The following is a 26,401-nucleotide window of genomic DNA, read 5'->3' on the forward strand; positions in this document are numbered from 1 at the left end:
GAAGACATTGAGTCACAATTTCAAAAGAAATTCACACCACATTTTGTTGAGTAGGAATCATGTTTTACATTTCTGTGGTTGCCCACAGAAGTTGTGTGAGTGAATCCTATTCGTTAGATGTGTTGTTGAAAAGAAATAGATTGGGTTAAAATTTTAAATAGGCACACAAGAAAACATAATATCTCTGGAATTTGGGGGTGGAGTTTATGATCCTTGGAAGGGTGCTGAAATTTGGATGTTGTGGCTAAATTCTGGATTATGGGTGTGTCCACTTAACTCCATTCCATTGCAGGAGGTAAATCTGGAGATAAGATCAAGATGCTTCCTAACTGAATACATTCCACACTTTTCTAGAGTCGCTGAATCTCTTAAATTGTAGTTTTCTTATTGATGTTATCATGATTGATCATGCTAATAACGGTGAATAATTATGCTAACGTATATGGATAAAGCTTATTTATTTATTGAAGTATAGTAGATTTACAATGTTGTGTTAGTTTCTAGTGTACAGCAAAGTGATTCAGTTATACATAAATATACATATTCTTCTTCATATTCTTTTCCATTCCAGTTTATTACAGGATACTGAATATCGTTCCCTATGCTATACAATAAGACCTTGTTGTTTATCTATTTTATATATAGTAGTTTGTGTCTGCTAATCCCAAACTCCTAATTTATCCATCCTCCGCCCCCTTTCCCCTTTGGTAACCGTAAGTCTGTTTTCTATGTCTCTGAGTCTGTTTCTATAAATAAGTTGTAAATAAGTTCATTTGTGTCATATTTTAGATTCCACATGTTAAATGATATCATATGGTATTTGTCTTTCTCTATCTGACTTACTTCACTTAATATGATAATCTATAGGTCCATCCATGTTGCTGCAAATGGCATTATTTCATTATTTTTTATGGCTGAGTAATATTCTATTGTATATATATACCACATCTTCTTGGATAAAACATATTTAAATATTTGTTGGATAGCTTTTGTTGTATCAAAAAATTCACATATGGCACAGCTCCCTGGTGGTCTAGTGCCTGGGATCATAAAAAATTCATATAGAAAATGAAAAATTGCAGGAAGGAGGAAGAAGGGTAAGGGAGGAACTGTTCTCCAGGCATTTTAGGTACTAGATGCCACTGAAGTTCAAGTAATTGTTAAAATAATAACTGAAATGTAGAATTTAAAGGTGAACATTAGTGTATGATTTTAGAATATTATGATTTTTATAGATCAGTTAATACTTTCAGAACAATTTAGAGCATCTGATTGCTTACTCTAGTCTCTCTCTGAAGTTCAATTAAGTTTTTCCTCTTCTGTACAGGGAGAAATTGAAATGTAGTGAAGATTAAGAGATGTAGTTTGATAAAAATAGAACTACTATACGACCCAGCAATCCCACTACTGGGCATATACCCTGAGAAAACCATAATTCAAAAAGAGTCATGTACCACAATGTTCACTACAGCTCTATTTACAACAGCCAGGACATGGAAGCAACCTATGTGTCCATCAACAGATGAATGGTTAAAGAAGATGTGGCACATAAATACAATGGAATATTACTCAGCCATAAAAAGAAACGAAATTGAGTTATTTGTAGTGAGGTGGATGGACCTAGAGTCTGTCATATGGAGTGAAGTAAGTCAGAAAGAGAAAAACAAATACCGAATGCTAACACATATATATGGAATCTAAAAAAAAAAGGTTCTGAAGAACCTAGGGGCAGGACAGGACTAAAGAGGCAGACGTAGAAAATGGATTGAGGACACGGGAAGGGGGAAGGGTAAGCTAGGGTGAAGTGAGAGAGTGGCATGGACATATATACAGTACCAAATGTAAAATAGATAGCTAGTGGGGAGCAGCCACATAGCACAGGGAGATCAGCTTGGTGCTTTGTGACCACCTAGAGGGGTGGGATAGGGAGGGTGGGAGGGGATGCAAGAGGGAGGAGATATGGGGATATATGTTTATGTATAGCTGATTCACATTGTTATACAGCAGAAACTAACACACCATTGTAAAGCAATTATACTCCAATAAAGATGTTAAAAAAAAAAGAAATGTAGTTTGAGTTAATAGTGAAAAAGAAAAGACTCTGAATTAAGAATTTAGTTCAGATCTCAGAGCATGTGTCCCACGCAGAGTCTCCGCAGGTAGCCCACTGCCGCCATCATGAAGTACCGGTGCTGCCTTTTCACAATCTGAAGCGCCGCATGTGAGGCCTCTGCACGCGGCCCCCTGTGAGCACGTGAAACTAGACGAAGCACAAAGGAAAAGAAATAAAAAGGAAGAACTACAATCCTGCAGCCTGTGGAACAATAAACACATTCACAGAAAGATAAACAAGATGAAAAGGCAGAGGGCTATGTACCAGGTGAAGGAACAAGATGAAACCCCAGAAAAACAAATAAATGAAATGGAGATAGGCAATCTTCCAGAAAAAGAATTCAGAATAATGATAGTGAAGATGATCCAGGACCTCGGAAAAAGAATGGAGGCAAAGATCCAGAAGATGCAAGAAATGTTTAACAAACATCTAGAAGAATTAAAGAACAAACAGAGATGAACAATACAATAACTGAAATGAAAACTACACTGGAAGGAATCAATAGCAGAATAACTGAGGCAGAAGAACGGATAACTGACCTGGAAGACAGAATGGTGGAATTCACTGCTGTGGAACAGAATAAAGAAAAAAGAATGAAAAGAAATGAAGACAGCCTAAGAGACCTCTGGGACAACATTAAATGCAACAAAATTCGCATTATAGGGGTCCCAGAAGGAGAAGAGAGAGAGAAAGGACCACAGAAAATATCTGAAGAGATTATAGTCAAAAACTACCCTAACATGGGAAAGAAAATAGCCACCCAAGTCCAGGAAGTGCTGCAAGTCCCATACAGGATAAACCCAAGGAGAAGCACGCCGAGACACATAGTAATCAAATTGGCAAAAGTTAAAGACAAAGAAAAATTATTGAAAGCAGCAAGGGAAAAACGACAAATAACATACAAGGGAACTCCCATAAGGTTAACAGCTGATTTCTCAGCAGAAACTCTACAAGCCAGAAGGCAGTGGCATGATATACTTAAAGTGATGAAAGGGAAGAACCTACAACCAAGATTACTCTACCCAGCAAGGATCTCATTCAGATTCAATGGAGAAATCAAAAGTCTTACAGCAAAAGCTAAGAGAATTCAGCACCACCAAACCAGCTCTACAACAAATGCTAAAGGAACTTCTCTAAGTGAGAAACACAAGAGAAGAAAAGGACCTACAAAAACAAACCCAAAACAATTAAGAAAATGGTAATAGGAGCATACATATCGATAATTACCTTAAACGAGAATGGATTAAATGCTCCAACCAAAAGACACAGGCTTGCTGAATGGATACAAAAACAAGACCCATATATATGCTGTCTACAGGAGACCCACTTCAGACCTATGACACATACAGACTGAAAGCGAGGGGATGGAAAAAGATATTCCATGCAAAAGGAAATCAAAAAAAGCTGGAGTAGCAATACTCATATCAGATAAAATAGACTTTAAAATAAAGAATGTTACAAGAGACAAGGAAGGACACTACGTAATGATCAAGGGATCAATCCAAGAAGAAGATATAACAATTATAAATATATATGCACCCAACATACGAGCACCTCAATACATAGGGCAACTGCTAATAGCTATAAAAGAGGAAATCAACACAATAATAACACAATAATAGTGGGAGACTTTAACACCTCACTTACACCAATGGACGGACCATCAAAAATGAAAATAAATAAGGAAACAGAAGCTTTAAATGACACAATAGGCCAGATAGATTTAACTGATATTTATAGGACATTTCATCCAAAAACTGCAGATTACACTTTCTTCTCAAGTGCACACGGAACATTCTCCAGGATAGATCACATTTGGGTCACAAATCAAGTAAATTTAAGAAAATGGAAATCATATCCAGCATGTTTTCTGACCACAACACTATGAGATTAGAAATCAATTACAGGGAAAAAATCTGTAAAAAACACAAACACATGGAGGCTAAACAATACATTACTGAACAACCAAGAGATCACTGAAGAAATCAAAGAGGAAATCAAAAAATACCTAGAGACAAATGACAATGAAAACACGATGATCCAAAACCTATGGGATGCAGCAAAAGCAGTTCTAAGAGGGAAGTTTATAGCTATACAAGTCTACCTCAAGAAACAAGAAAAATCTCAAATAAACAATCTAACCTTACACCTAAAGGAACTAGAGAAAGAAGAACAAACAAAACCCAAAGTCAGCAGAAGGAAAAAAATCATAAAGATCAGAGCAGAAATAAATGAAATAGAAACAAAGAAAACAATAGCAAAGATCAACAAAACTAAAAGCTGGTTCTTTGAGAAGATAAACAAAATTGATAAACCATTAGCCAAACTCATTAAGAAAAAGAGGGAGAGGACTCAAATCAATAAAATTAGAAATGAAAGAGGAGAAGTTACAGCAGACACTGCAGAAATACAAAGCATCCTAAGAGACTATTACAAGCAACTCTAGGCCAATAAAATGGACAACCTGGAAGAAATGGACAAATTCTTAGAAAGGTATAACCTTCCAAGACTGAACCAGGAAGAAATAGAAGATATGAAAACACCAATCACAAGTAATGAAATTGAAACTGTGATTAAAAATCTTCCAACAAACAAAAGTCCAGGACCAGATGGTTTCACAGGTGAAGTCTGTCAAACATTTAGAGGAGAGCTAACACCCATCCTTCTCAAACTCTTCCAAAAAATCGCGGAGGAAGGAACACTCCCAAACTCATTCTATGAGGCCACCATCACCCTGATACCAAAACCAGACAAAGATACTACAAAAAAAGAAAATTACAGACCAATATCACTGATGAATATAGATGCAAAAATCCTCAACAAAATACTAGCAAACAGAATCCAACAACACATTAAAAGGATCATGCACCATGGTCAAGTGGGATTTATCCCAGGGATGCAGGTATTCTTCAGTATACGCAAATCAATCAATGTGATACACCATATTAACAAACTGAAGAATAAAAACCATATGATCATCTCAATAGATGCAGAAAAAGCTTTTGACAAAATTCAACACCCATTTTTGATAAAAACTTTCCAGAAAGTGGGCATAGAGGGAACGTACCTCAACATAATAAAGTCCATATACGACAAACCCACAGCAAGCATCATTCTCCATGGTGAAAAACTAAAAGCATTTCCTCTAAGATCAGGAACGAGACAAGGATGTCCACTCTTACCACTATTATTCAACATAGTTTTGGAAGTCCTAGCCATGGCAATCAGAGAAGAAAAAGAAATAAAAGGAATACCAATTGGAAAAGAAGAAGTAAAACTGTCACTGTTTGCAGATGACATGATACTATACATAGAGAATCCTAAAGATGCCACCAGAAAACTACTAGAGCTAATCAATGAATTTGGTCAAGTTGCAGGATACAAAATTAATGCACAGAAATCTCTTGCATCCCTATACACTAATGATGAAAAATCTGAAAGAGAAATTAAGGAAACACTCCCATCTACCACTGCAACAAAAAGAATAAAATACCTAGGAATAAACCTACCTAGGGAGACAAAAGACCTGTATGCAGAAAACTATAAGACACTGATGAAAGAAATCAAAGATGATACCAACAGATGGAGAGTTACACCATGTTCTTGGATTGGAAGAATCAATATCGTGAAAATGACTATACTACCCAAAGCAATCTACAGATTCAATGCAATCCCTATCAAATTACCATTGGCATTTTTTACAGAACTAGAACAAAAAAATCTTAAAATTTGTATGGAGGCACAAAAGACCCCCAGTAGCCAAAGCAGTCTTGAGGGAAAAAAACGGAGCTGGAAGAATCAGACTCCCTGACTTCAGACTATACTACAAAGCTACAGTAATCAAGACAATATGGTACTGGCACAAAAACAGAAACATAGATCAATGGAACAAGATAGAAAGCCCAGAGATAAACCCACACACCTATGGTCAACTAATCTATGACAAAGGAGGCAAGGATATACAATGGAGAGAAGACAGTCTCTTCAATAAGTGGTGCTGGGAAAACTGGACAGCTACATGTAAAAGAATGAAATTAGAACACTCCCTAACACCATACACAAAAATAAACTCAAAATGGATTAGAGACCTAAATGTAAGACCGGGCACTATAAAACTCTCAGCGGAAAACATAGGAAGAGCACTCTATGACATAAATCACAGCAAGATCTTTTTTGATCCACCTCCTAGAGTAATGGAAATAAAAACAAAAATAAACAAATGGGACCTAATGAAACTTAGAAGCTTTTGCACAGCAAAGGAAACCATAAACGAGACGAAAAGACAACCCTCGGAATGGGAGAAAATATTTGCAAATGAATCATCGGACAGAAGATTAATCTCCAAAATATATAAACAGCTCATGCAGCTCAATATTAAAAAAAAACCAACTCTATCCAAAAATGGGCAGAAGACCTAAATAGACATTTCTCCAAAGAAGACATACAGATGGCCAAGAAGCACATGAAAAGCTGCTCAACGTCACTAATTATCAGGGAAATGCAAATCAAAACTAAAATGAGGTATCACCTCACACCAGTTAGAATGGGCATCATCAGAAAATCTACAAATAAGAACTGCTGGAGAGAGTGTGGAGAAAAGGGAACCCTCTTGCACTGTTGGTGGGAATGTAAACTGATGCAGCCACTATGGAGAACAGTTTGGATGTTCCTTAAAGAACTAAAAATAGAATTACCATATGACCCAGCCTTCCCACTACTGGGCATATACCCAGAGAAAACCATAATTCAAAAAGACACATGCACCCCAAAATGTTCATTTCCGCACTAATTACAATAGCCAGGTCATGGAAGCAATGTAAATGCCCATCAGCAGACGAATGGATAAAGAAGATGTTGTACATATATACAATGGAATATTACTCAGCTATAAAAAGGAACGAAATTAGGTAATTTGTAGAGACGTGGATGGATCTAGAGACTGTCATACAGAGTGAAGTAAGTCAAAAAGCGAAAAATAAACATCATATATTAACGCCTATATGTGGAACCTAGAAAATGGTACAGAAGAACGGGTTTGCAAGGCAGAAATAGAGACACAGAAGTAGGGAAAATACGTATGGACACCAAGGGGGGAAAGCGGCGGGGGTGGTGGTGGTGTTGGTGGGATGAATTGGGTGATTGGGATTGACATGTATGCACTGATGTGTATAAAATTGATGACTAATAAGAAAAATAAATAAATAAATAAAAAATTAAAAAAAAGAATTTAGTTTAGCTGTTCTCCCTTAAAGCAGAAATACTCTTTTCTGCTAATTAGTCATGGAAAAGCATCTGTGGATAGGTGAAATGCTCTCAACATATCTGTTTTTGGGACTCACAGGGTTTTATTTCATAGCTGTGTTTGCAGATACTTGATTAGAGCTGGAGGTGGTGTGGGGTTGGAAGAACTGAAGAAGGGATGCTCTTCATAAAGATTTAAGTAAATATTAACTGCACTAGGTATTTTGTTAATTAAATAATTTTTATTATAAAATACTTGCACTTTCATAGTGTTTTCTTTCTTAGTGTTTATTTAAATATATTTACAAAATTAAGCACACCATGTTTCCTTTTCGTTTTATGATAGGTTTGTGACCAAATTATTGGAAGACCTTATCTTCTTTGTTGCTGATGTACCTAACAATGGACAAGACGTTCTGGATGTGGTAATCACCAAGCCAAACCGAGAACGTCAGAAATTAATGAGGGAACAAAACATATTGGCACAGGTGAATGTTTCCATGTACTAATTTTGCATATTTTATCTTTTTGAATTATAGTATCAGGAAAGTTCTTGTATTGGTTATCTATTGATGTGTAACAAGTTACCCCAAAACTTAGTGTCTCAAACCAGCAGATACTTACAGTTCCCGCGGATTAGGAATCTGGGGGTAGTTTAGGTGGACAGTTCTTGCTCAGGGTGTTTTGCAGGCTGCAATGAAGGTGTTGGTTGGGCTGCGTCAGCTCGAGGCTCAAATGGGAGAGGATTCACTTCCCAGCTCACTGGCATGGGCCTCCGCACAGCGCTGCCTCAAGAGCTGGCAGCTTGCTTTCCTTAGAAGTGAGAGATCCAGGACAGAGCAAGAGAGGGCCTTCAGATGGAGGCCATAGTTTTCTTGTAACCTAAGCTTAAAAGTAACATCTCATCATTTCTACCTTGTTTCTTAGTTAGAAGTGAGTCAACAAATCCAGCCCACAGTCAAGAAGACAGTTTTCCATAAGAGTGTAATTCCAGGAGGCAGGGATCATTGGGGGCCATCTTGGAGACAGCCTATCACAGCCCTTTAAAAACCTACGTGGTCAGACTGTCTCCAGAAAATATGCTGTAATGCTTTTTTAAGTAGAATTTCCAGGGGAACTTGGAAGCTGCCATCCCCATTTGCTTCCTACTTTTTTCCCTTTCTTCCTTCGAAAAGTAGGGCAGTCTATTCATCAGCTCACAAGTGCTCTATACAATATTCTAGTTTTTTCCCTGAAGGTCTAGAACTGCTTCTATGCTATGTCTTCCTGAAATTGTTCATAACATGCCAGTAAATTAATTTACTCCTTAATAATATGCACATTTGGACATGCCTACCTTCATGCATTCTTTGTATTCTGATAATTGTTATATAAAGTAATGGGCTTCTGCATTAATTGTGGACTGAAGGAAGGTACTTAAATAAAATTTATGTTATTAATATACTTGTTCTTGTGGAGTTGGGAAAGGAAGACAGTAGATGTATTGTCAATTAATATTCTATAGCTGATTGTCTGAGTATATAAAATCAACATTTTTCTCAAAGAAAGTAAAGGTTGCAAATCTAATGAGACAAAGCCTTTTCTGACATCAGCATTTCTTTTGTATAAAACATTTGACTTCAAGGACTTTTAGGACCTTGAATGATTTATTAATATTATTTCAACCAACGTATGTCAAACATTTTACTTTAGTATTATACATAATAAAATTCAAGGTTTAGTGAATATAGAATTACTGAAGAAACTTTAATTCATGTTATATTTCATGAACTACAAAGGATAATTCCATTCCATTTCGCTTTCTTGTATGACTCCTCATATCTTTGCCTAGGTGCTCTTTCATAAACAATTTGCTCATTCTACTAGTTCATCTCCAGGTGATCCTACCTGCTGTCTTGCTGCCTAAAAGAATTATGTTCCTTAGTGATTTTTAAATACTTCCCAACTGCTAATCTTCTTACAAGAAAAATCTGAGTCACTGGGTATCACCAGCTGTCCATATGGCTCCCTATTTGTTTTGAATGCTTATGCATTTATTGATTTGGCCACATCTTTATGTATAGAAACAATAAATTAATTCTTTTATGAAGAGGATTAAAAGCAATATTTGGAGGCAGTTTTTTGATGTCAGTTTCAGATGAAAAGTAAATATTTTCCTTATATTATTTTGATTTTAGAAAGTTATAGAAAACAATAGAAAGAATTATAAAGCCTATCGAAATCAAACTATATTTTAGTTCATCTGAATATGTTCATGTAACTTGGTACAACCTAACATCTTTATATTTTTATTTTAATAAAATAGAATTTCTAAACAAAATTAAGCATTTTATTTAAATATTGTTTTTGTCATTCAACTTAGGGAATCCTTTTAGCAGTATTTTTCTGTCCCTTAATATGTTGGTCTTGTATCCTAAAAAAAATCTTTTTGTTTTTTTTTACTTTATGTCAATTCTATTCAAATATTACAAAAGTGTTTTCGAGTCAGTGTGTTTATTTATAAAAAAAAGTCAAAATGTTGCAAAACGTGCACCTCCATTCATCAGAATAAGCCGTTGGTTTTTTTTCCTGATAGGTATTTGGGATTCTGAAAGCACCCTTTAAGGAGAAAGCAGGAGAAGGCTCAATGCTGAGACTTGAAGATCTGGGGGATCAAAGATACGCCCCCTACAAGTACATGCTGAGGCTGTGCTACCGTGTGCTGAGACATTCACAGCAGGACTACCGGAAAAATCAGGTGGAGGGTGGCTCTCTTTTTTACCTGTTTAACATCTAAAGTATGGGCAAAGTTCTTTGGTTACTGTTCTAAGACATTTAAATAGGAACGGGAAATTCAACTTTGCAATGCAATGTTTTATGTTGGCAACACACAAAAATGACCTGAAAATGTATTTGAGCTGACATATGTATTTATTCTTCCACGTAAAATTAGAATTGTCAAGGGAGGATGTCTAAGTTTTTGTATGTGCATGGTATTAGCTCCTGCTGGGCAGGAGGCATGCTGGATATGTTATGTAAAGAGGAATGAGACATTTTTTGGCATTTCTAGGAGCATGTGTGGTACCAAATCGCTGTGTGTAGGCCAAAGAGTTCATTGTCTGGTGGAAAAGATATGACATGTACATCTGAAACATAAGGTAGAGGCACAGAGGGGACAGGAGAGATAGGGGAGCATTGTGAGAATTCAGGAGAGAGAAGAGCTCAGCTGGGGGAACCCAGGAAGAGCACTTGGAGAAGAAGCATTTGGGTTGGATGAAAATCATTTTCAGAAATTGTATGGGAACAAGCATTTTAGTGAAGAGATATTTCTGAAAAGAGAATGATGGATCCTAGAAAGGGCACTTTCATCCCAAGATATTCCTAACTGTGGAGGACAGGGAACCCAGGTGTGTCCAGGGATATAGCTAAAAGTTCCCAACTGCAAGTGAAGTTTCTTTTAAGTCTCATTTTTGTCTTAAAATATATATAATATTTTGCAATGTGCTCAATAATACACATTTGCTTGATATAAAATTGCTTTCAGTTAATTATCGTTTGGTACATTAGTGTCCCATGTTTCTCTTAGCCAGTTGGAGAGATGAGTACATAGTTTGTAAACTTCACTGATGAGTTTGGTCCATGAGGAAGGATTCTGTAAGAGAAAGCTGGGAAGGCAGGTAGGGCTGAGCCATGGAGGGGCTAGGATGTCAGGCCTGGAGGCTGCAGGTTATTTGGGAATAGTTAGTAGTATTTACTGAGTGCTTACATTTTACCAGGCTCAGTTCTAAGCACTTTTCACAACAAAACTTGGTTAATACTGAGTTAAGATGAAGAACTGAGGCACAGAGAGGTTAAATAAATTGCCAAAGAATACACAGTTTTGACTGGAGCCAGTATTCAAACCCAGGCTCTTAATAATCATAGTACTGCCTCTAAAGTAGTCTAAAAGTTATTTGGCAAGAAAAAAAAAATTGCTTTAAAAAAAAGTGTGGGGCTTCCCTGGTGGCGCAGTGGTTGAGAATCTGCCTGCTAATGCAGGGGACACGGGTTCGAGCCCTGGTCTGGGAAGATCCCACATGCCACGGAGCAGCTGGGCCCGTGAGCCACAACTACTGAGCCTGCGCGTCTGGAGCCTGTGCCCCGCAACGGGAGGGGCCGCGATAGTGAGAGGCCCGCGCACCGCGATGAAGAGAGGTCCCTGCACCGCGATGAAGAGTGGCCCCCACTTGCCGTAACTAGAGAAAGCCCTCGCACGAACTGAAGACCCAACACAGCCAAAAATAAATAAATAAATAAATAAAGTAGCTATAAAAAAAATTAAAAAAGTGTGAAAATACATTTTTTTTTGAAATTCAGTTTAAAGATTAAGAAAAAGTCTAAAAAGAATATGTAAAACAGATTAACCAGAAGATAAATAATTTGACAAGGACAAGAGTGAGGAAGCAGACAATATAAACAGATTCTTAAATGCTTTTTAATATAATCCTAGGTATAGACATTTTTCCTCCCAATTGAAAATGCTTGTCATTGGAATTATTTTTCCCAACTTCATTGCATTCCTTTAAGATGGCAAGGTAATGTAGGTAGAGTTATGTTGTTTTATTGCAAGGAAAATTAAGTTCCAGAATGTCAAATGACAGACCTTTAAGCACTCAGAGAGTCAGCTTCCGAGAAGCCCCAGATACCAGGGCCACGTTATTCAGCGGAGGTCAGGGATGGGGGTGGGACTGGTGGTCACTCTGTGGCCTCATTTCTCTTCTCGGGTCTAGAAAGATCTACTTTGCTAGACAGGCCTCCACTCCACACTACATGCAATAGTCTATGAGAGAGATTGAATTAACTGAAAAAATCAATAGGTCTGCAGGGTTTACCTGGTACCCTCAGAACCACGGGACCCCCTAATGTGCGTGTCCTCCGTTGCACTCAGTCTTTGGGAGGGTCCTGTGGACCCGCTTTCCACAGCACTGCCCTGTGCTTCAGCACCGGATATCCTTGGTTTGGCTGTTCTGCTAGTACCTAGTAGATTGTCCAGGCAGCACGTCTCAGTTGGTGTCTTTTCCCAGTCCCTCGAGGTCTGGCACAAAGTTCTTTCTCAGTCCTCCCTGTCTAAGCTGGGGACTCGCGTGCCTGGTGTCCTGAGGAGGGACTTCCCTGGTGGCACAGTGGTTAAGAATCCACCTGCCAATGCATTGGACACGGGTTTGAGCCCTGGTCCAGGAAGATCCCACATGCTGTGGAGCAACTAAGCCCGTGTGCCACAACTACTGAGCCTGCGCTCTAGAGCCCGCTAGCCACAACTACTGAGCCCACGTGCCGCAACTACTAAAGCCGGCGTGCCTAGAGCCCATGCTCCGGAACAAGAGAAGCCACTGCAATGAGAAGCCCGTGCACTGCAACGAAGAGGAGCCCCAGCTCGCTGCAACTAGAGAAAGCCCGCGTGCAGCAATGAAGACCCAACGGAGCCAAAAAGAAATAACAATAAAAAGAAAAATAAAGCATAAACAGAAAGACTTTCTACTTTTTGCATAATTCCTTGTTCTCCTTTTTCCTCACCTATATTTTATAAAGTCCTAATAGGGAATTCTTTTGTGATTTAGTACTAACCCAAGTCTTTCATGTTGAGTTTCTGTTTATTGTTATTTATAGACTTTGGAAACACATCTAATTTCGTTTGATTATTTATGGACATCTTGATCTATTTATCAAACATCTTGGAGGTTTGCCTTATAGCAGGGTCTGATTACAATAGTCATACAAGTGTATAAATTAATACATATTTTTAAAATGATACACTAATAGAAGACATTTACTTTACTTAACTGGTACCCAATATACAAAACCATCATTTTGAAAAAGGCCACAGAATTGCTGCCTAGAATATAATGAGATTTGTGCAACCAGTATCATTTTCAAGGAACAGGTAGGTTCCAGTAAATCTTAAGGCAAAAACACTTTCTAATCAATAAATTTTCCCATCATAGAAAAAATCCCCAAGGAGAATCCACAAGAAATTGAAGTGAAAACTTTGGATTGTGGACAGGGATAAGCTTACCAGTGCTGTGGTTGGCTGAGATGTGGCTTGGAAGAGAGGCCAGGTGGTGGGAAGGGGAAGAAGCAGATGGAATCATGCATGAGGGAAGCTCGCCAATGGCTTTCTCTTGCTCTAAGAATGAATGTTTCTGTGTTCACTGTGGCTCGCAAGGGCCTCACCTCCCACGTCAGCTCTTGCTTTCTGCTCACTCGCTATACTCCAACCACAATGGCCACCTTGTGTTTACAGAACTCCGAAGACTGGGTTCCACCATTACAGAGCCTTCCACTTGGTACCCCCACTGCTCGATGGCTTCTCTCCCCATGGCTGCCTCCTTTTTCTCATTTCCATCATTTCTTTCATAGGTTAAATGTCCCCTCTTCGAGTCTACCCCATCTCAAGTTGTCACCTTTTCCCATCCCTCTGTTTCATTTCACTTATCAACATGTAAAATGATTCTATTTACTAGCTCATTGACTGCCCCTTCTCACTAGGATGTAAGCTCTATGGGAGCTTATCTGTCTTACTGCCGCATCCCTAGTCTCGCAAACAGTACCTGGAATGGCTTTCCAGAAATATCTCTTGGATGAATGGATCTGATCAATAAAGTGATCAATCACATTATCTTGTTGGATAGCTTTTTAAAGACAAAAAGTGCTGTGAAGTTTTATCATTATTTTAAAGAGATTTAATAGGTCATTGTGGTATATGTACAAAAAAGAAATCAGCTAAGTTCACCTGGGATCGTCATATAATGGTATAGAGCTCATGCTTCATGAACCAAATGTCAAAGAGTCATTTTTGTTTCTATAATTATGCCAGAATCCTAGGTTATAGCTCTTAGTGAGTGTTCAAAGAAGGGCGTCTGTTAAACTGGTGAAATCATTACTTACCATGTCATAAAAAATTGTCATTTTAACTCAGTTTATTTTTGTTTTTCTCACTTGTAAGAGTGTAAGCACCCATATGAAAAATTATTACTAGGCACGTAATTTTCTGTTATAATTTGAATGTGGTATATACTAATATATTTCCATTTCCTTCCTCAAATATCCTATTTACTAAAGAATTATTTATTTGCTCTTCTTTAACAATAATTTTTAGTGAGTTTTCTGTTATGAATAAATTAATCAATGTTGCTGACCGTAATAGAACCTGTTATTTCTAAGCTCTTTGGCAGTGCATTCTGACAGTCTTTCTCCTTTGTAGGAATATATTGCTAAGAATTTCTGTGTCATGCAGTCCCAGATTGGCTATGATATTTTGGCAGAAGATACCATCACAGCTTTGTTGCACAACAACAGAAAACTACTAGAGAAACACATCACAGCAAAAGAAATAGAAACATTTGTTAGTTTACTCAGGAGAAATCGGGAGCCAAGGTTTGAAGTGGTTCATGCAGTATTCTTTTCTTGTGGGGACTGTGGCTTTTTGCTTTATTTTTAGAACTTTTTTAAAGTTCGAATTCTTTCATGGACAAAACAGTGTTGGGCTTATTGCTATAATATGTACCATAAAGAGTTATTATCTCATAGGAGATCAAAACCCTTTATAGACGTATTTAAATGTAATTGATTTTCACTCTGATAACTTATGTTTTTATAGTACCCCATAGTTTTTCAAAATATATTCATATTTCATTCAATTCAATACATTGCCTCATTTAAACCCTTGCACATTCTCATGAAGTACACCGGTCGTATAATATTATCCACATTTTAAAGATGAGAAAATAGAAGCCTAGAGACCAACTAGGAACAGAATTTAGAGTTTCTGACTCCGTGTCAAGTACCCTGTCTCTTATACCATGCTGCCTTATCTTGGGGAAATGAATGCAGAAAAGTCAAGCAGATTGATAAAATTTTCTTAATTAGCAAGCAAATAAGTGTTAGAAGGTAGGATTGGGCCTCGGACTTGACCAGGCCATATTCACGTTGATTAAGTATGTGCTGTATGTCTGTTTTACTCAGTACAACATCAGCTTTGATCTGGCTTTGTTTTGATATTGTAAATATAACAAGTCACAGTGCTGTGGGATAAATATCACCAAGTAAATAAAAGCAAACATATCATTTTTGGAAACAAGATTTGTCCTAAATACAAATAATTGGATATTTAATTTGTTTCTAATGGTACAGTAGATAAGCAACACATTAGAAAAATGTTGCATGGAAATAATATTAAAAATATATCTAGAAAGTCAGTTTCATTATATCTCAAAGTATCTTTGGGGGGATGATTTTATAAGATGCTTTTTGTTAATGATCAATTTAATTTTTTCTCTTGTCAGGTTTTTGGATTATTTATCAGATCTCTGTGTGTCTAACACCACCGCTATACCTGTAACTCAAGAACTCATCTGCAAATTTATGTTGAGCCCAGGCAATGCAGATATTCTCATTCAAACTAAGTAAGTCCAGATGATGGAGACATCCTTTTCTGTTCATTATTTGTAAGCAGTACAGTTCCTTATCATGTTTCTGAATGAGCTTGTTCATAGATTTTGTGTGTGTTATTTATTTCAAGGCTGGTCTCAATGCAAGGAGACAACCCCATGGAGAGCGCCATCCTTTCAGATGACATTGATGAGGAAGAAGTTTGGCTCTACTGGATTGATAGCAACAAGGAACCTCATGGCAAAGCTATCAGACACCTTGCTCAGGAAGCAAAAGAAGGCACCAAGGCTGATTTAGAAGTTCTTACCTACTACAGGTTAAGTATTGTAGAGAATCGTAATTCTCAGTCTCACATATTCATTGAGAGATGATTCTCTGACATCTCTAAAAGTTAGGTATCTATGAAGAAGAAGTTTAAGAAGTTGTGTCAGAACTAGGGTAGCTGAAATATTTAGTATTATTTAAAATATTCACAATAAATGTAAACATCTGTGTTTTCCACATATACCACTTGCAATTTTCTAATTTTCCACTAGTTTGGAACTGTTGTGCAGCAAAGGATTTTTTCCTCTTGTTGACTGGTGTGGGTGCAGATGAGAGACGTGTTGGGACCTAGGTAATCGAGTTGAGAGGGAGGTGAAATTGGGGTTGGGGAAGCTGATCCGGTTGTAGGGGTGGCCTCAGAGAAAGTTAGCCGGTAGTTATGTATATATCACTTGTGATTATGTGGAGACCTAGGGCTTCAGAGAAACTGGTGTCTTTAGCTGTGAAAGTTCAGCGGTGGCATATGGCAGTCGAAATTTCAATGGTAGTTGCTGGTGGTCAGTATACTGGGAGCAAGAAACTAGCTGGCGTTTTTGAGTCTAAGGCTTGGAAACCCAAGGCAGAAGCCCTTGGGCCACTTTGGGCCCAAATGACAGGAATCTGAGAAAGGCAGAGAATTCATTGTGTTCCCTGGTTTCTGTAGCTACAGCTACAAAGCCAAAGGCTACTTTCTGGATCTCGGAGGCTGATGAATCCAAGTGTACTGATGCCTTTGGATTGATCACATATGGATTGGGAACTGAGTGGGTCTACCCTTGGAGTGTAGATACCAGAGCCTGGAGCTGAGTGAGCCTGGGCAAGGCAGAGAGAGATGGTTTCATGTGAGCTGTTGTCCATAGCCTACAGGCTTAGTGTATTTGCAGACCCAGGAAACCGAGAACTGAGAGCCTAATGACACTTTCCACCAGATACATGTTGCTGGAACAAGTAAGAGAAGTTGCAACTGAATGGGCATAGAGGTGATTTCATCTGTGTGTTGTCATTTGATCACTTAACCTACTACCAGAAGAGTTTGACTCCAGTTATCACCTACACTGGGAAATATTGGAATCATAAAAGTAGATGCTGATTGATACTAGTATTTATGAACTTTATCCAGATAAGAAAAATAATGTAATATGTTTAATATTTTTAAGGTACCAGCTAAATCTCTTTGCAAGGATGTGTTTGGATCGCCAGTATCTGGCCATAAACCAGATTTCTACGCAGCTCTCTGTTGATTTGATCCTGCGGTGTATGTCGGATGAGAGCCTGCCCTTTGACCTCCGAGCATCTTTTTGTCGCCTTATGCTGCACATGCATGTTGACCGGGATCCCCAGGAGTCTGTGGTGCCTGTTCGCTATGCCAGGCTCTGGACAGAAATCCCCACGAAGATCACGATTCATGAGTATGTTTGGAACAATTTCTCTTTTTTAAATTTAATTTAATTTATTTTTTTATACAGCAAGTTCTTATTAGTCATCAATTTTATACACATCAGTGTATACTCGTCAATCCCAATCGCCCAATTTATCACACCACCATCCCCACCCCCCCGCTGCTTTCCCCCCTTGGTGTCCATACGTTTGTTCTCTACATCTGTGTCTCAACTTCTGCCCTGCAAACCGGTTCATCTGTACCATTTTTCTAGGTTCCACATACATGTGTTAATATACGATATTTGTTTTTCTCTTTCTGACTTACTTTACTCTGTATGACAGTCTCTAGATCCATCCATGTCTCAACAAGTGACCCAATTTCGTTCTTTTTTATGGCTGAGTAATATTCCATTGTATATATGTAACACAACTTCTTCATCCATTCATCTGTCGATGGGCATTTAGGTTGCTTCCATGACCTGGCTATTGTAAATAGTGCTGCAATGAACATTGGAGTGCATGTGTCTTTTTGAATTATGGTTTTCTCTGGGTATATGCCCAGTAGTGGGATTGCAGGATCGTATGGTCATTCTATTTTTAGTTTTTTAAGGAACCTCTGTACTGTTCTCCATAGTGGCTGTATCCATTTACATTCCCACCAACAGTGCAAGAGGGTTCCCTTTTCTCCACACCCTCTCCAGCATTTGTTGTTTGTAGATTTTCTGATGATGCCTATTCTAACTGCTGTGAGGTGATACCTCGTAGTTTTGATTTGCATTTCTCTAGTAATTAGTGATGTTGAGCAGCTTTTCACGTGCTTCTTGGCCATCTGTATGTCTCTTTGGAGAAATGTCTATTTAGGTCTTTTGCCCATTTTTGGATTGGGTTGTTTGTTTTTTTAATATTGAGCTGCATGAGCTGTTTATATATTTTGGAGATTAATCCTTTGTCCGTTGATTCGTTTGCAAATATTTTCTCCCATTCTGAGGGTTGTCTTTTGGTCTTGTTTATGGTTTCCTTTGCTGTGCAAAAGCTTCTAAGTTTCATTAGGTCCCATTTGTTTATTTTTGTTTTTATTTCCATTACTCTAGGAGGTGGATCAAAAAAGATCTTGCTGTGATTTATGTCATAGAGTGTTCTGCCTATGTTTTCCTCTAAGAGTTTTATAGTGCCCAGTCTTACATTTAGGTTTCTAATCCATTTTGAGTTTATTTTTGTGTATGGTGTTAGGGAGTGTTCTAATTTCATTCTTTTACATGTAGCTGTCCAGTTTTCCCAGCACCACTTATTGAAGAGACTGTCTTTTCTCCATTGTATATCCTTGCCTCCTTTGTCATAGATTAGTTGACCATAGGTGCGTGGGTTTATCTCTGGGCTTTCTATCTTGTTCCATTGATCTATGTTTCTGTTTTTGTGCCAGTACCATATTGTCTTGATTACTGTAGCTTTGTAGTATAGTCTGAAGTCAGGGAGTCTGATTCTTCCAGCTCTGTTTTTTTCCCTCAAGACTGCTTTGGCTACTGGGGGTCTTTTGTGTCTCTATACAAATTTTAAGATTTTTTGTTCTAGTTCCGTAAAAAAAATGCCAATGGTAATTTGATAGGGATTGCATTGAATCTGTAGATTGCTTTGGGTAGTATAGTCATTTTCACAATATTGATTCCTCCAATCCAAGAACATGGTATATCTCTCTCCATCTGTTGGTATCATCTTTAATTTCTTTCATCAGTGTCTTATAGTTTATTGCATAAAGTTCTTTTGTCTCCCTAGGTAGGTTTATTCCTAGGTATTTTATTCTTTTTGTTGTAATGGTAAATGGGAGTGTTTCCTTAATTTCTCTTTCAGATTTTTCATCATTAGTGTATAGGAATGCAAGAGATTTCTGTGCATTAATTTTGTATCCTGCAACTTTACCAAATTCATTGATTAGCTCTAGTAGTTTTCTGGTGGCATCTTTAGGATTCTCTATGTATAGTATCATGTCATCTGCAAACAGTGACAGTTTTACTTCTTCTTTTCCAATTTGTCTTCCTGTTATTTCTTTTCCTTCTCTGATTGCCATGGCTAGGACTTCCAAAGCTATGTTGAATATAAGTGGTGAGAGTGGACATCCTTGTCTTGTTCCTGATCTTAGAGGAAATTCTTTAAGTTTTTCACCATTGAGAATGATGTTTGCTGTGGGTTTGTCATATATGGCCTTTATTATGTTGAGGTAGGTTCCCTCTATGACCACTTTCTGGAGAGTTTTTATCATAACTGGGTGTTGAATTTTGTGAAAACTTTTTCTGCCTCTATTGAGATGACCATATGGTTTTTATTCTTCAGTTTATTAATCTGGAGAATCGCACCGAATGATTTGTGTATATTGAAGAATCCTTGCATCCCTGGGATAAATCCCACTTGATCATGGTGTATGATCCTTTTAATGTGTTGTTGGATTCTGTTTGCTAGTATTTTGTTGAGGATTTTTGCATCTATATTCATCAGTGATATTGGTCTGTAATTTTCTTTTTCTGTAGTATCTTTGTCTGGTTTTGGTATCAGGGTGATGGTGGCCTCATAGAATGAATTTGGGAGTGTTCCTTCCTCCGCAATTTTTTGGAAGAGTTTGAGAAGGATGGGTGTGAGCTCTCCTCTAAATGTTTGACAGACTTCACCTGTGAAGGCATCTGGTCCTGGACTTTTGTTTGTTGGAAGATTTTTAATCACAGTTTCAATTTCAGTGCTTGTGATTGGTCTGTTCATATTTTCTGTTTCTTCGTGGTTCAGTCTTGGAAGGTTTTACCTTTCTAAGAATTTGTCCATTTCTTCCAGGTTGTCCACTTTATTGGCCTAGAGTTGCTTGTAATAGTCTCTTAGGATGCTTTGTATTTCTGCAGTGTCTGTTGTAACTTCTCCTTTTTCATTTCTAATTCTGTTGGTTTGAGTCTTCTCCCTTTTTTTCTTGATGAGTCTGGCTAATGGTTTATCAATTTTGTTTATCTTCTCAAAGAACCAGGTTTTAGTGTTATTGATCTTTGTTATTATTTTCTTTGTTTCTATTTCATTTATTTCTGCTCTGATCTTTATGATATCTTTCCTTCTGCTAACTTTGGGTTTTGTTTGTTCTTCTTTCTCTAGTTCCTTTAGGTGTAAGGTTAGATTGTTTATTTGAGATTTTTCTTGTTTCTTGAGGTAGGCTTGTATAGCTATAAACTTCCCCCTTAGAACTGCTTTTGCCGCATCGCATAGGTTTTGTATCATCATGTTTTCATTGTCATTTGTCTCTAGGTATTTTTTGATTTCCTCTTTGATTTCTTCAGTGATCTCTTGGTTATTTAGTAACGTATTGTTTAGCATCCATGTGTTTGTGTTTTTTACGTTTTTTTCCCTGTAGTTGATTTCTACTCCCATAGGGTTTTGATCAGAAAAGGTGCTTGATATGATTTCAATTTTCTTAAATTTACTGAGGCTTGATTTGTGGCCCAAGATGTGATCTATCCTGGAGAATGTTCTGTGTGCACTTGAGAAAGTGTAACCTCCTGTTTTTGGATGGAATGTCCTATAAATATCAATTAAATCTATCTGGTCTTTTGTGTCATTTAAAGCTTCTGTTTCCTTATTTATTTTCATTTTTCATGGTCTGTCCATTGGTGTAAGTGAGGTGTTAAAGTCCCCCACTATTAATTGTGTTACTGTCAATTTCCTCTTTTATAGCTGTTAGCAGTTGCCTTATGTATTGAGGTGCTCGTATGTTGGGTGCATATATATTTATAATTGTTATATCTTCTTCTTGGATTGATCCCTTGATCATTATGTAGTGTCCTTCCTTGTCTCTTGTAACATTCTTTATTTTAAAGTCTATTTTATCTGATATGAGTATTGCTACTCCAGGTTTTGATTTCCATTTGCATGGAATATCTTTTTCCATCCCCTAACTTTCAGTCTGTATGTGTCCCTAGGTCTGAAGTGGGTCTCTTGTAGACAGCATATATATGGGTCTTGTTTTTGTATCCATTCAGCAAGCCTGTCTTTTGGTTGGAGCATTTAATCCATTCACGTTTAAGGTAATTATCAATATGTATGTTCCTATGACCATTTTCCTAATTGTTTTGGGTTTGTTTTTGTAGGTCCTTTTCTTTTCTTGTGTTTCCCACTTACAGAAGTTTCTGTAGCATTTGTTGTAGAGCTGGTTTGGTGGTGCTGAATTCTCTTAGCTTTTGCTTGTCTGTAAAGCTTTTGATTTCTCCCTCGAATCTGAATGAGATCCTTGCCGGGTAGAGTAATCTTGTAGGTTCTTCCCTTTCATCACTTTAAGTATATCATGCCACTCCCTTCTGGCTTGTAGAGTTTCTGCTGAGAAATCAGCTGTTAACCTTATGGGAGTTCCCTTGTATGTTATTTGTCGTTTTTCCCTTGCTGCTTTCAATAATTTTTCTTTGTCTTTAATTTTTGCCACTTTGATTACTATGTGTTTCGGTGTGTTTCTCCTTGGTTTTATCCTGTATGGGACTCTCTGTGCTTCCTGTACTTGGGTGGCTATTTCCTTTTCCATGTTAGGGACATTTTCGACTATAATCTCTTCAGATATTTTCTGTGGTCCTTTCTCTCTCTCTTCTCCTTCTGGGACCCCTATAATGCGAATGTTGTTGCCTGTAATGTTGTCCCAGAGGTCTCTTAGGCTGTCTTCATTTCTTTTCATTCTTTTTTCTTTAGTCTGTTCCGCAGCAGTGAATTCCACCATTCTTTCTTCCAGGTCGCTTATCCTTTCTTCTTCTTCAGTTATTCTGCTATTGATTTCTTCTAGTGTTGTTTTCATTTCAGTTATTGTATTGTTCATCTCTGTTTGTTTGTTCTTTAATTCTTCTAGGTCTTTGTTACGCATTTCTTACATCTTCTGGATCTTTGCCTCCATTCTTTTTCCGAGGTCCTGGATCATCTTCACCATCATTATTCTGAATTCTTTTTCTAGAAGGTTGCCTATCTCCACTTCATTTAGTTGTTTTTCTGGGGGTTTATCTTGTTCATTCATCTGATACATAGCCCTCTGCCTTTTCATCTTGTCTATCTTTCTGTGAATGTGTTATTTGTTCCACAGGCTGCAGGATTGTAGTTTTTCTTGCTTCTGCTCTGGAAAAATTTCTTGAAGACTTTAAATTCAGCAGATAAACTCAATGATTTTGATCATGTCTTCAATTTAAAAAAAAAATTATTTTATTGAAGTATATTCGATTTACAGTGTTGTGTTAATATCTACTATACAGCAAAGTGATTTGGTTATGCATCCGTATACATTCTTTTTCATATTCTTTTCCATTACGATTTATACAGAATATTGGGTGTAGTTCCTTTTTCTATACAGTAGGACCTAGTTGTTTATCCATTCTATATATAATAGTTTGCATCTACTAATCCCAAACTCCCAATCCATCCCTCCCCCAAATGTCTTCAATTTTGAAATGAAATATTAGGAAAGGTATTTCTTTATTCAGACTTGGATTGTTAATATTCCAAATGCAAACAAGATACTCTTTTTGGAAAGTAAAATGACAACTCTTGGTAATAGAAAAGGTATTCTGGAAACCAATAAACAGAAATCATGTTAATAAAAGGAGTAACAATTAATAAAAGGAGTAACAATGGTAGACTCTGATTTAAATGCTTTACATGTATTATTTCATTTCAAAATAGCCCCATTTTACAGATGAGGGTACAAAATCTAGAAAGGTTAATTAATTTACCCAAGTTTAGAAGTTAAGAGGTCAAAATATATATATTTTCCTATTTTAAATGATTACAATCAATTTAACTTCCTTTAAATTCTTTGTCTTCCCAGATATGATTCTATAACAGACTCTTCCAGAAATGATATGAAGAGGAAATTTGCACTGACAATGGAATTTGTTGAAGAATACTTGAAAGAGGTTGTAAATCAGCCTTTTCCTTTTGGAGATAAAGAAAAAAACAAACTGACATTTGAGGTAATTTTTTAAAACAATTAATCCATGAGGTTTTTCAATTTACCCTGTCTAAAATTAGATACATTGAACATCACAGATTTTTTTCCCTCTAATATTTAGGATGTTTTAGTAATTAGGTAGTTAAATTCATGGACATATGATTCACTCTGCCATTGATTAAAAGATAGATTTGATGCTTTAATTATACCTGATATAGGATACTAAATATTTTATTTATAGTTATCTGTTAGATACTCTGATTTTTTTGGTTTCATTTATTGTGGAAGCTTTATTGCATTTAGTGAACAAAGACAGCTTTGCATGTTTATAAAATGTTTGGATACATGTTTTTCATCCTTGAAGGTAATGTTTTTAGCCTCATTAAACTGAATTGAAATACCTCCAGTTATAATATCACTTTGGGGATATAGTGACAAAACTAGAGAGAAGATGCCATTACATGATATCTGGGGTATTAGGTACCTACTGGTGTGTAACAGATTACCCCCAAACTTAGCAGCCCAAAGCAACAAGCATGTTATTATCTCACAGTTTCTGTGGGTCAGGAATCTGGCAGGGCTTATTAGTTGGGTGGTTCTAGGTCAGGGTCTCTCATGAGGTCAGGATCTCACAAGCTGTTGATTGGGGTTGCAGTTTCTGTGGGTCAGGAATCTGAGAGGGCTTATTAGTTGGATGGTTCTAGGTCAGGGTCTCTTATGAGGTCAGGGTCTCACAACCTGTTGATTGGGGTTGCAGTCATCTGGGGTTAGATGATCTGCTTCTCAGCTCACTTGTGTGGTTGCTGGCGGCTATACTTCCTTGCTAGGTATTGTCTAGACACCTCATCTTCTTGCCGTGTGGGCCTTTCCATAGGCTGCCTCAGTGTCCTTACAGTATGGCATCTGGCTTCCCCCAGAGCAACCATTAGAGAGAGAGAAAGAGAGAGCCCAAGATGGAAGTTGCAGTCTCCTATAACCTAATCTTAGAACTGTCATGTCATCACTTCTGCTGTATGCTGTTGGAGACCCTGAGTAACCCTGGGGCAGTGTGGAAGGAGACCCTACATTGGGCACCATCTTGGAAGCTGGCTCTCACACCTAGTATGTCCTATAGTGTCCAGGAGACCACACAGTGGCATAAGGAACATATATTTCTAGACAAATTTCATGGATAATATTCATTTATTAAAGTAATTCATTAATGTAACTATTTATTAAGTGGTATCCTACTGACGTAAGTTAATGTTTAAATAAGAGGTAAATCATTCTAATGTAAACCTCTTTTAACCACCCTGATACAACTAAAATCTTGTCTTGTCCCTTCCTTGCTGGCGGTTGACAAGATACCTCATCTTCTTGTCACATGGGCCTTTGATGGGGTTGATGAACTGGTCTTATTTGGATTTAATTCTAAACTTGATTAAATTGGAGTTCAGTGGTTGCTTTCGCAGGTATTTCAATTCCTAGGTATTAAAGAATTAGAAAGGTTAGAAATACCTGCGCTAACTTAGATAATAAAAAGTCAGTGCTAATTTCCGTTCCTAATGTTTTTCTTTTCTTTTTCACCTTCTCCCTGCCTTTTTAAAATTAAGGTGGTCCACTTGGCTCGGAATCTTATATACTTTGGATTTTATAGTTTCAGTGAGTTACTAAGGCTAACAAGAACACTTCTGGCTATCCTCGATATTGTTCAGGCCCCCATGTCATCATATTTTGAAAGATTAAGCAAATTTCAAGATGGAGGTAAGAATTTTGGAGAAAAGTTATAACCTTTTTGGTATTCCTTTGAGGTGAGATAGAAAACAAATCTATAGAGAAGTGGTTGTTAACATGTACCTGCTAATATATGTGTGCAATTGGAATGTCATCCTGTGATAGGACTGAGTGACCAGAGGCTGGATTTACAAACATTCTTCTCTGTTTTTAATGAAAAGCTTTAAAAGACTACTTCATAAGATCAATGAATTCCACCTTCAGCAGCTCATGTTACGGTCAATCCACTAGTGAAGTATTATGTGTTAAAAAATAAAAACATCTTAATATTTGTGATCATCCTGGTGTGTGTCGTGTGCTGGCTACGCTTCATAGCATGGCATAAAAAATGCAGAGAATGGGCACACTCAGGGTCACACCAGAGAAGCAGAGAGTACAAGGCTAGCACAAGAGGCAGTACAGTAAAGTGGGCAAGAGAGCATGCGCTTTTGAGTCAGAGTGCCTATGTTCAAATCCTGCCTTGACCACTTATTAACTTAGGCAAGGTACTTATCTTCTCCAAGAGTTTCTTTTCTTATCTGAGATATGACGGTGAAAATACTAGTATCTTCCTCACAGTCTCCATGTGAGAATTACATGAATGTGTACAATATATTCAAAGCACTTATAACAGTGCCCATCTCATAACTCAATAAAATTTTTTTCAGATGGTGATTGTCTTTAAGTTGGATGCTCTGAAAATACCCTGTGGTATAGAATTGTTTGCAGAATGTGTATTGAAGAGTGCATTTAAGATATACACCTGTAAGGAAGTGGGGAAGGTAGGATTGGGCAGACAGAAAAGCTGAGCCACAGTGAGGTTACAATTGAGGTCTTTGCTGATCCTACAGGGAGCTCTGGAGCTGAGTTGGCCCTTCAAAGTGGTCACAAATTAAGGCAAAGGGCCTGAGCTTTATATCCTCGCATTAGCCCGCCTTGACTGCTGGCTTCATCACAGAGGGGGTGTGTAGCCTTGGGTAAGGCAGTTCCCCCTGGACAAGGGTCACTCTTAGTGAGAAGCATGGCTTCGAGAAGACAGCGGTCATCATGCCCAGCAACTGAGGAAATAGATGCCTCAGCTCTAACAGGTGATGCGGGTGGAGCACAATGTATCCACTACAGTATCCACTACAGGACCAAACAGTAAAACCAGAAATCTAACTTCGGACATAGGGAAGAAATATCTGACTAGCAATGATAAATGAACAAGTAGCTGAAGTAATTAATTGTGATGCCTAAATCTCAATCCCTTCTACATCTGCCAAAAA

At 37.6% G+C, this 26,401-nt stretch overlaps 1 protein-coding gene across 3 annotated transcripts in view; it reads left to right on the top strand.

Moving 5' to 3' along the window:
* ITPR2 (inositol 1,4,5-trisphosphate receptor type 2) overlaps positions 1-26,401 on the top strand; it is a 521,140-nt gene that overhangs the window by 153,728 nt on the left and 341,011 nt on the right. For all 3 annotated transcript variants that reach the window (XM_057555894.1, XM_007194868.3, XM_007194867.3), the window contains exons 14-21: positions 7,701-7,842; positions 9,930-10,091; positions 14,574-14,746; positions 15,655-15,774; positions 15,891-16,076; positions 17,221-17,472; positions 23,259-23,403; positions 24,974-25,124. In XM_057555894.1, coding sequence (XP_057411877.1) covers positions 7,701-7,842; positions 9,930-10,091; positions 14,574-14,746; positions 15,655-15,774; positions 15,891-16,076; positions 17,221-17,472; positions 23,259-23,403; positions 24,974-25,124 — 1,331 coding nt within the window. The remainder of the gene's footprint in view (positions 1-7,700; positions 7,843-9,929; positions 10,092-14,573; positions 14,747-15,654; positions 15,775-15,890; positions 16,077-17,220; positions 17,473-23,258; positions 23,404-24,973; positions 25,125-26,401) is intronic.

Source organism: Balaenoptera acutorostrata, chromosome 11, assembly GCF_949987535.1.
Source record: "Balaenoptera acutorostrata chromosome 11, mBalAcu1.1, whole genome shotgun sequence".
Lineage (NCBI taxonomy): Eukaryota > Metazoa > Chordata > Mammalia > Artiodactyla > Balaenopteridae > Balaenoptera > Balaenoptera acutorostrata.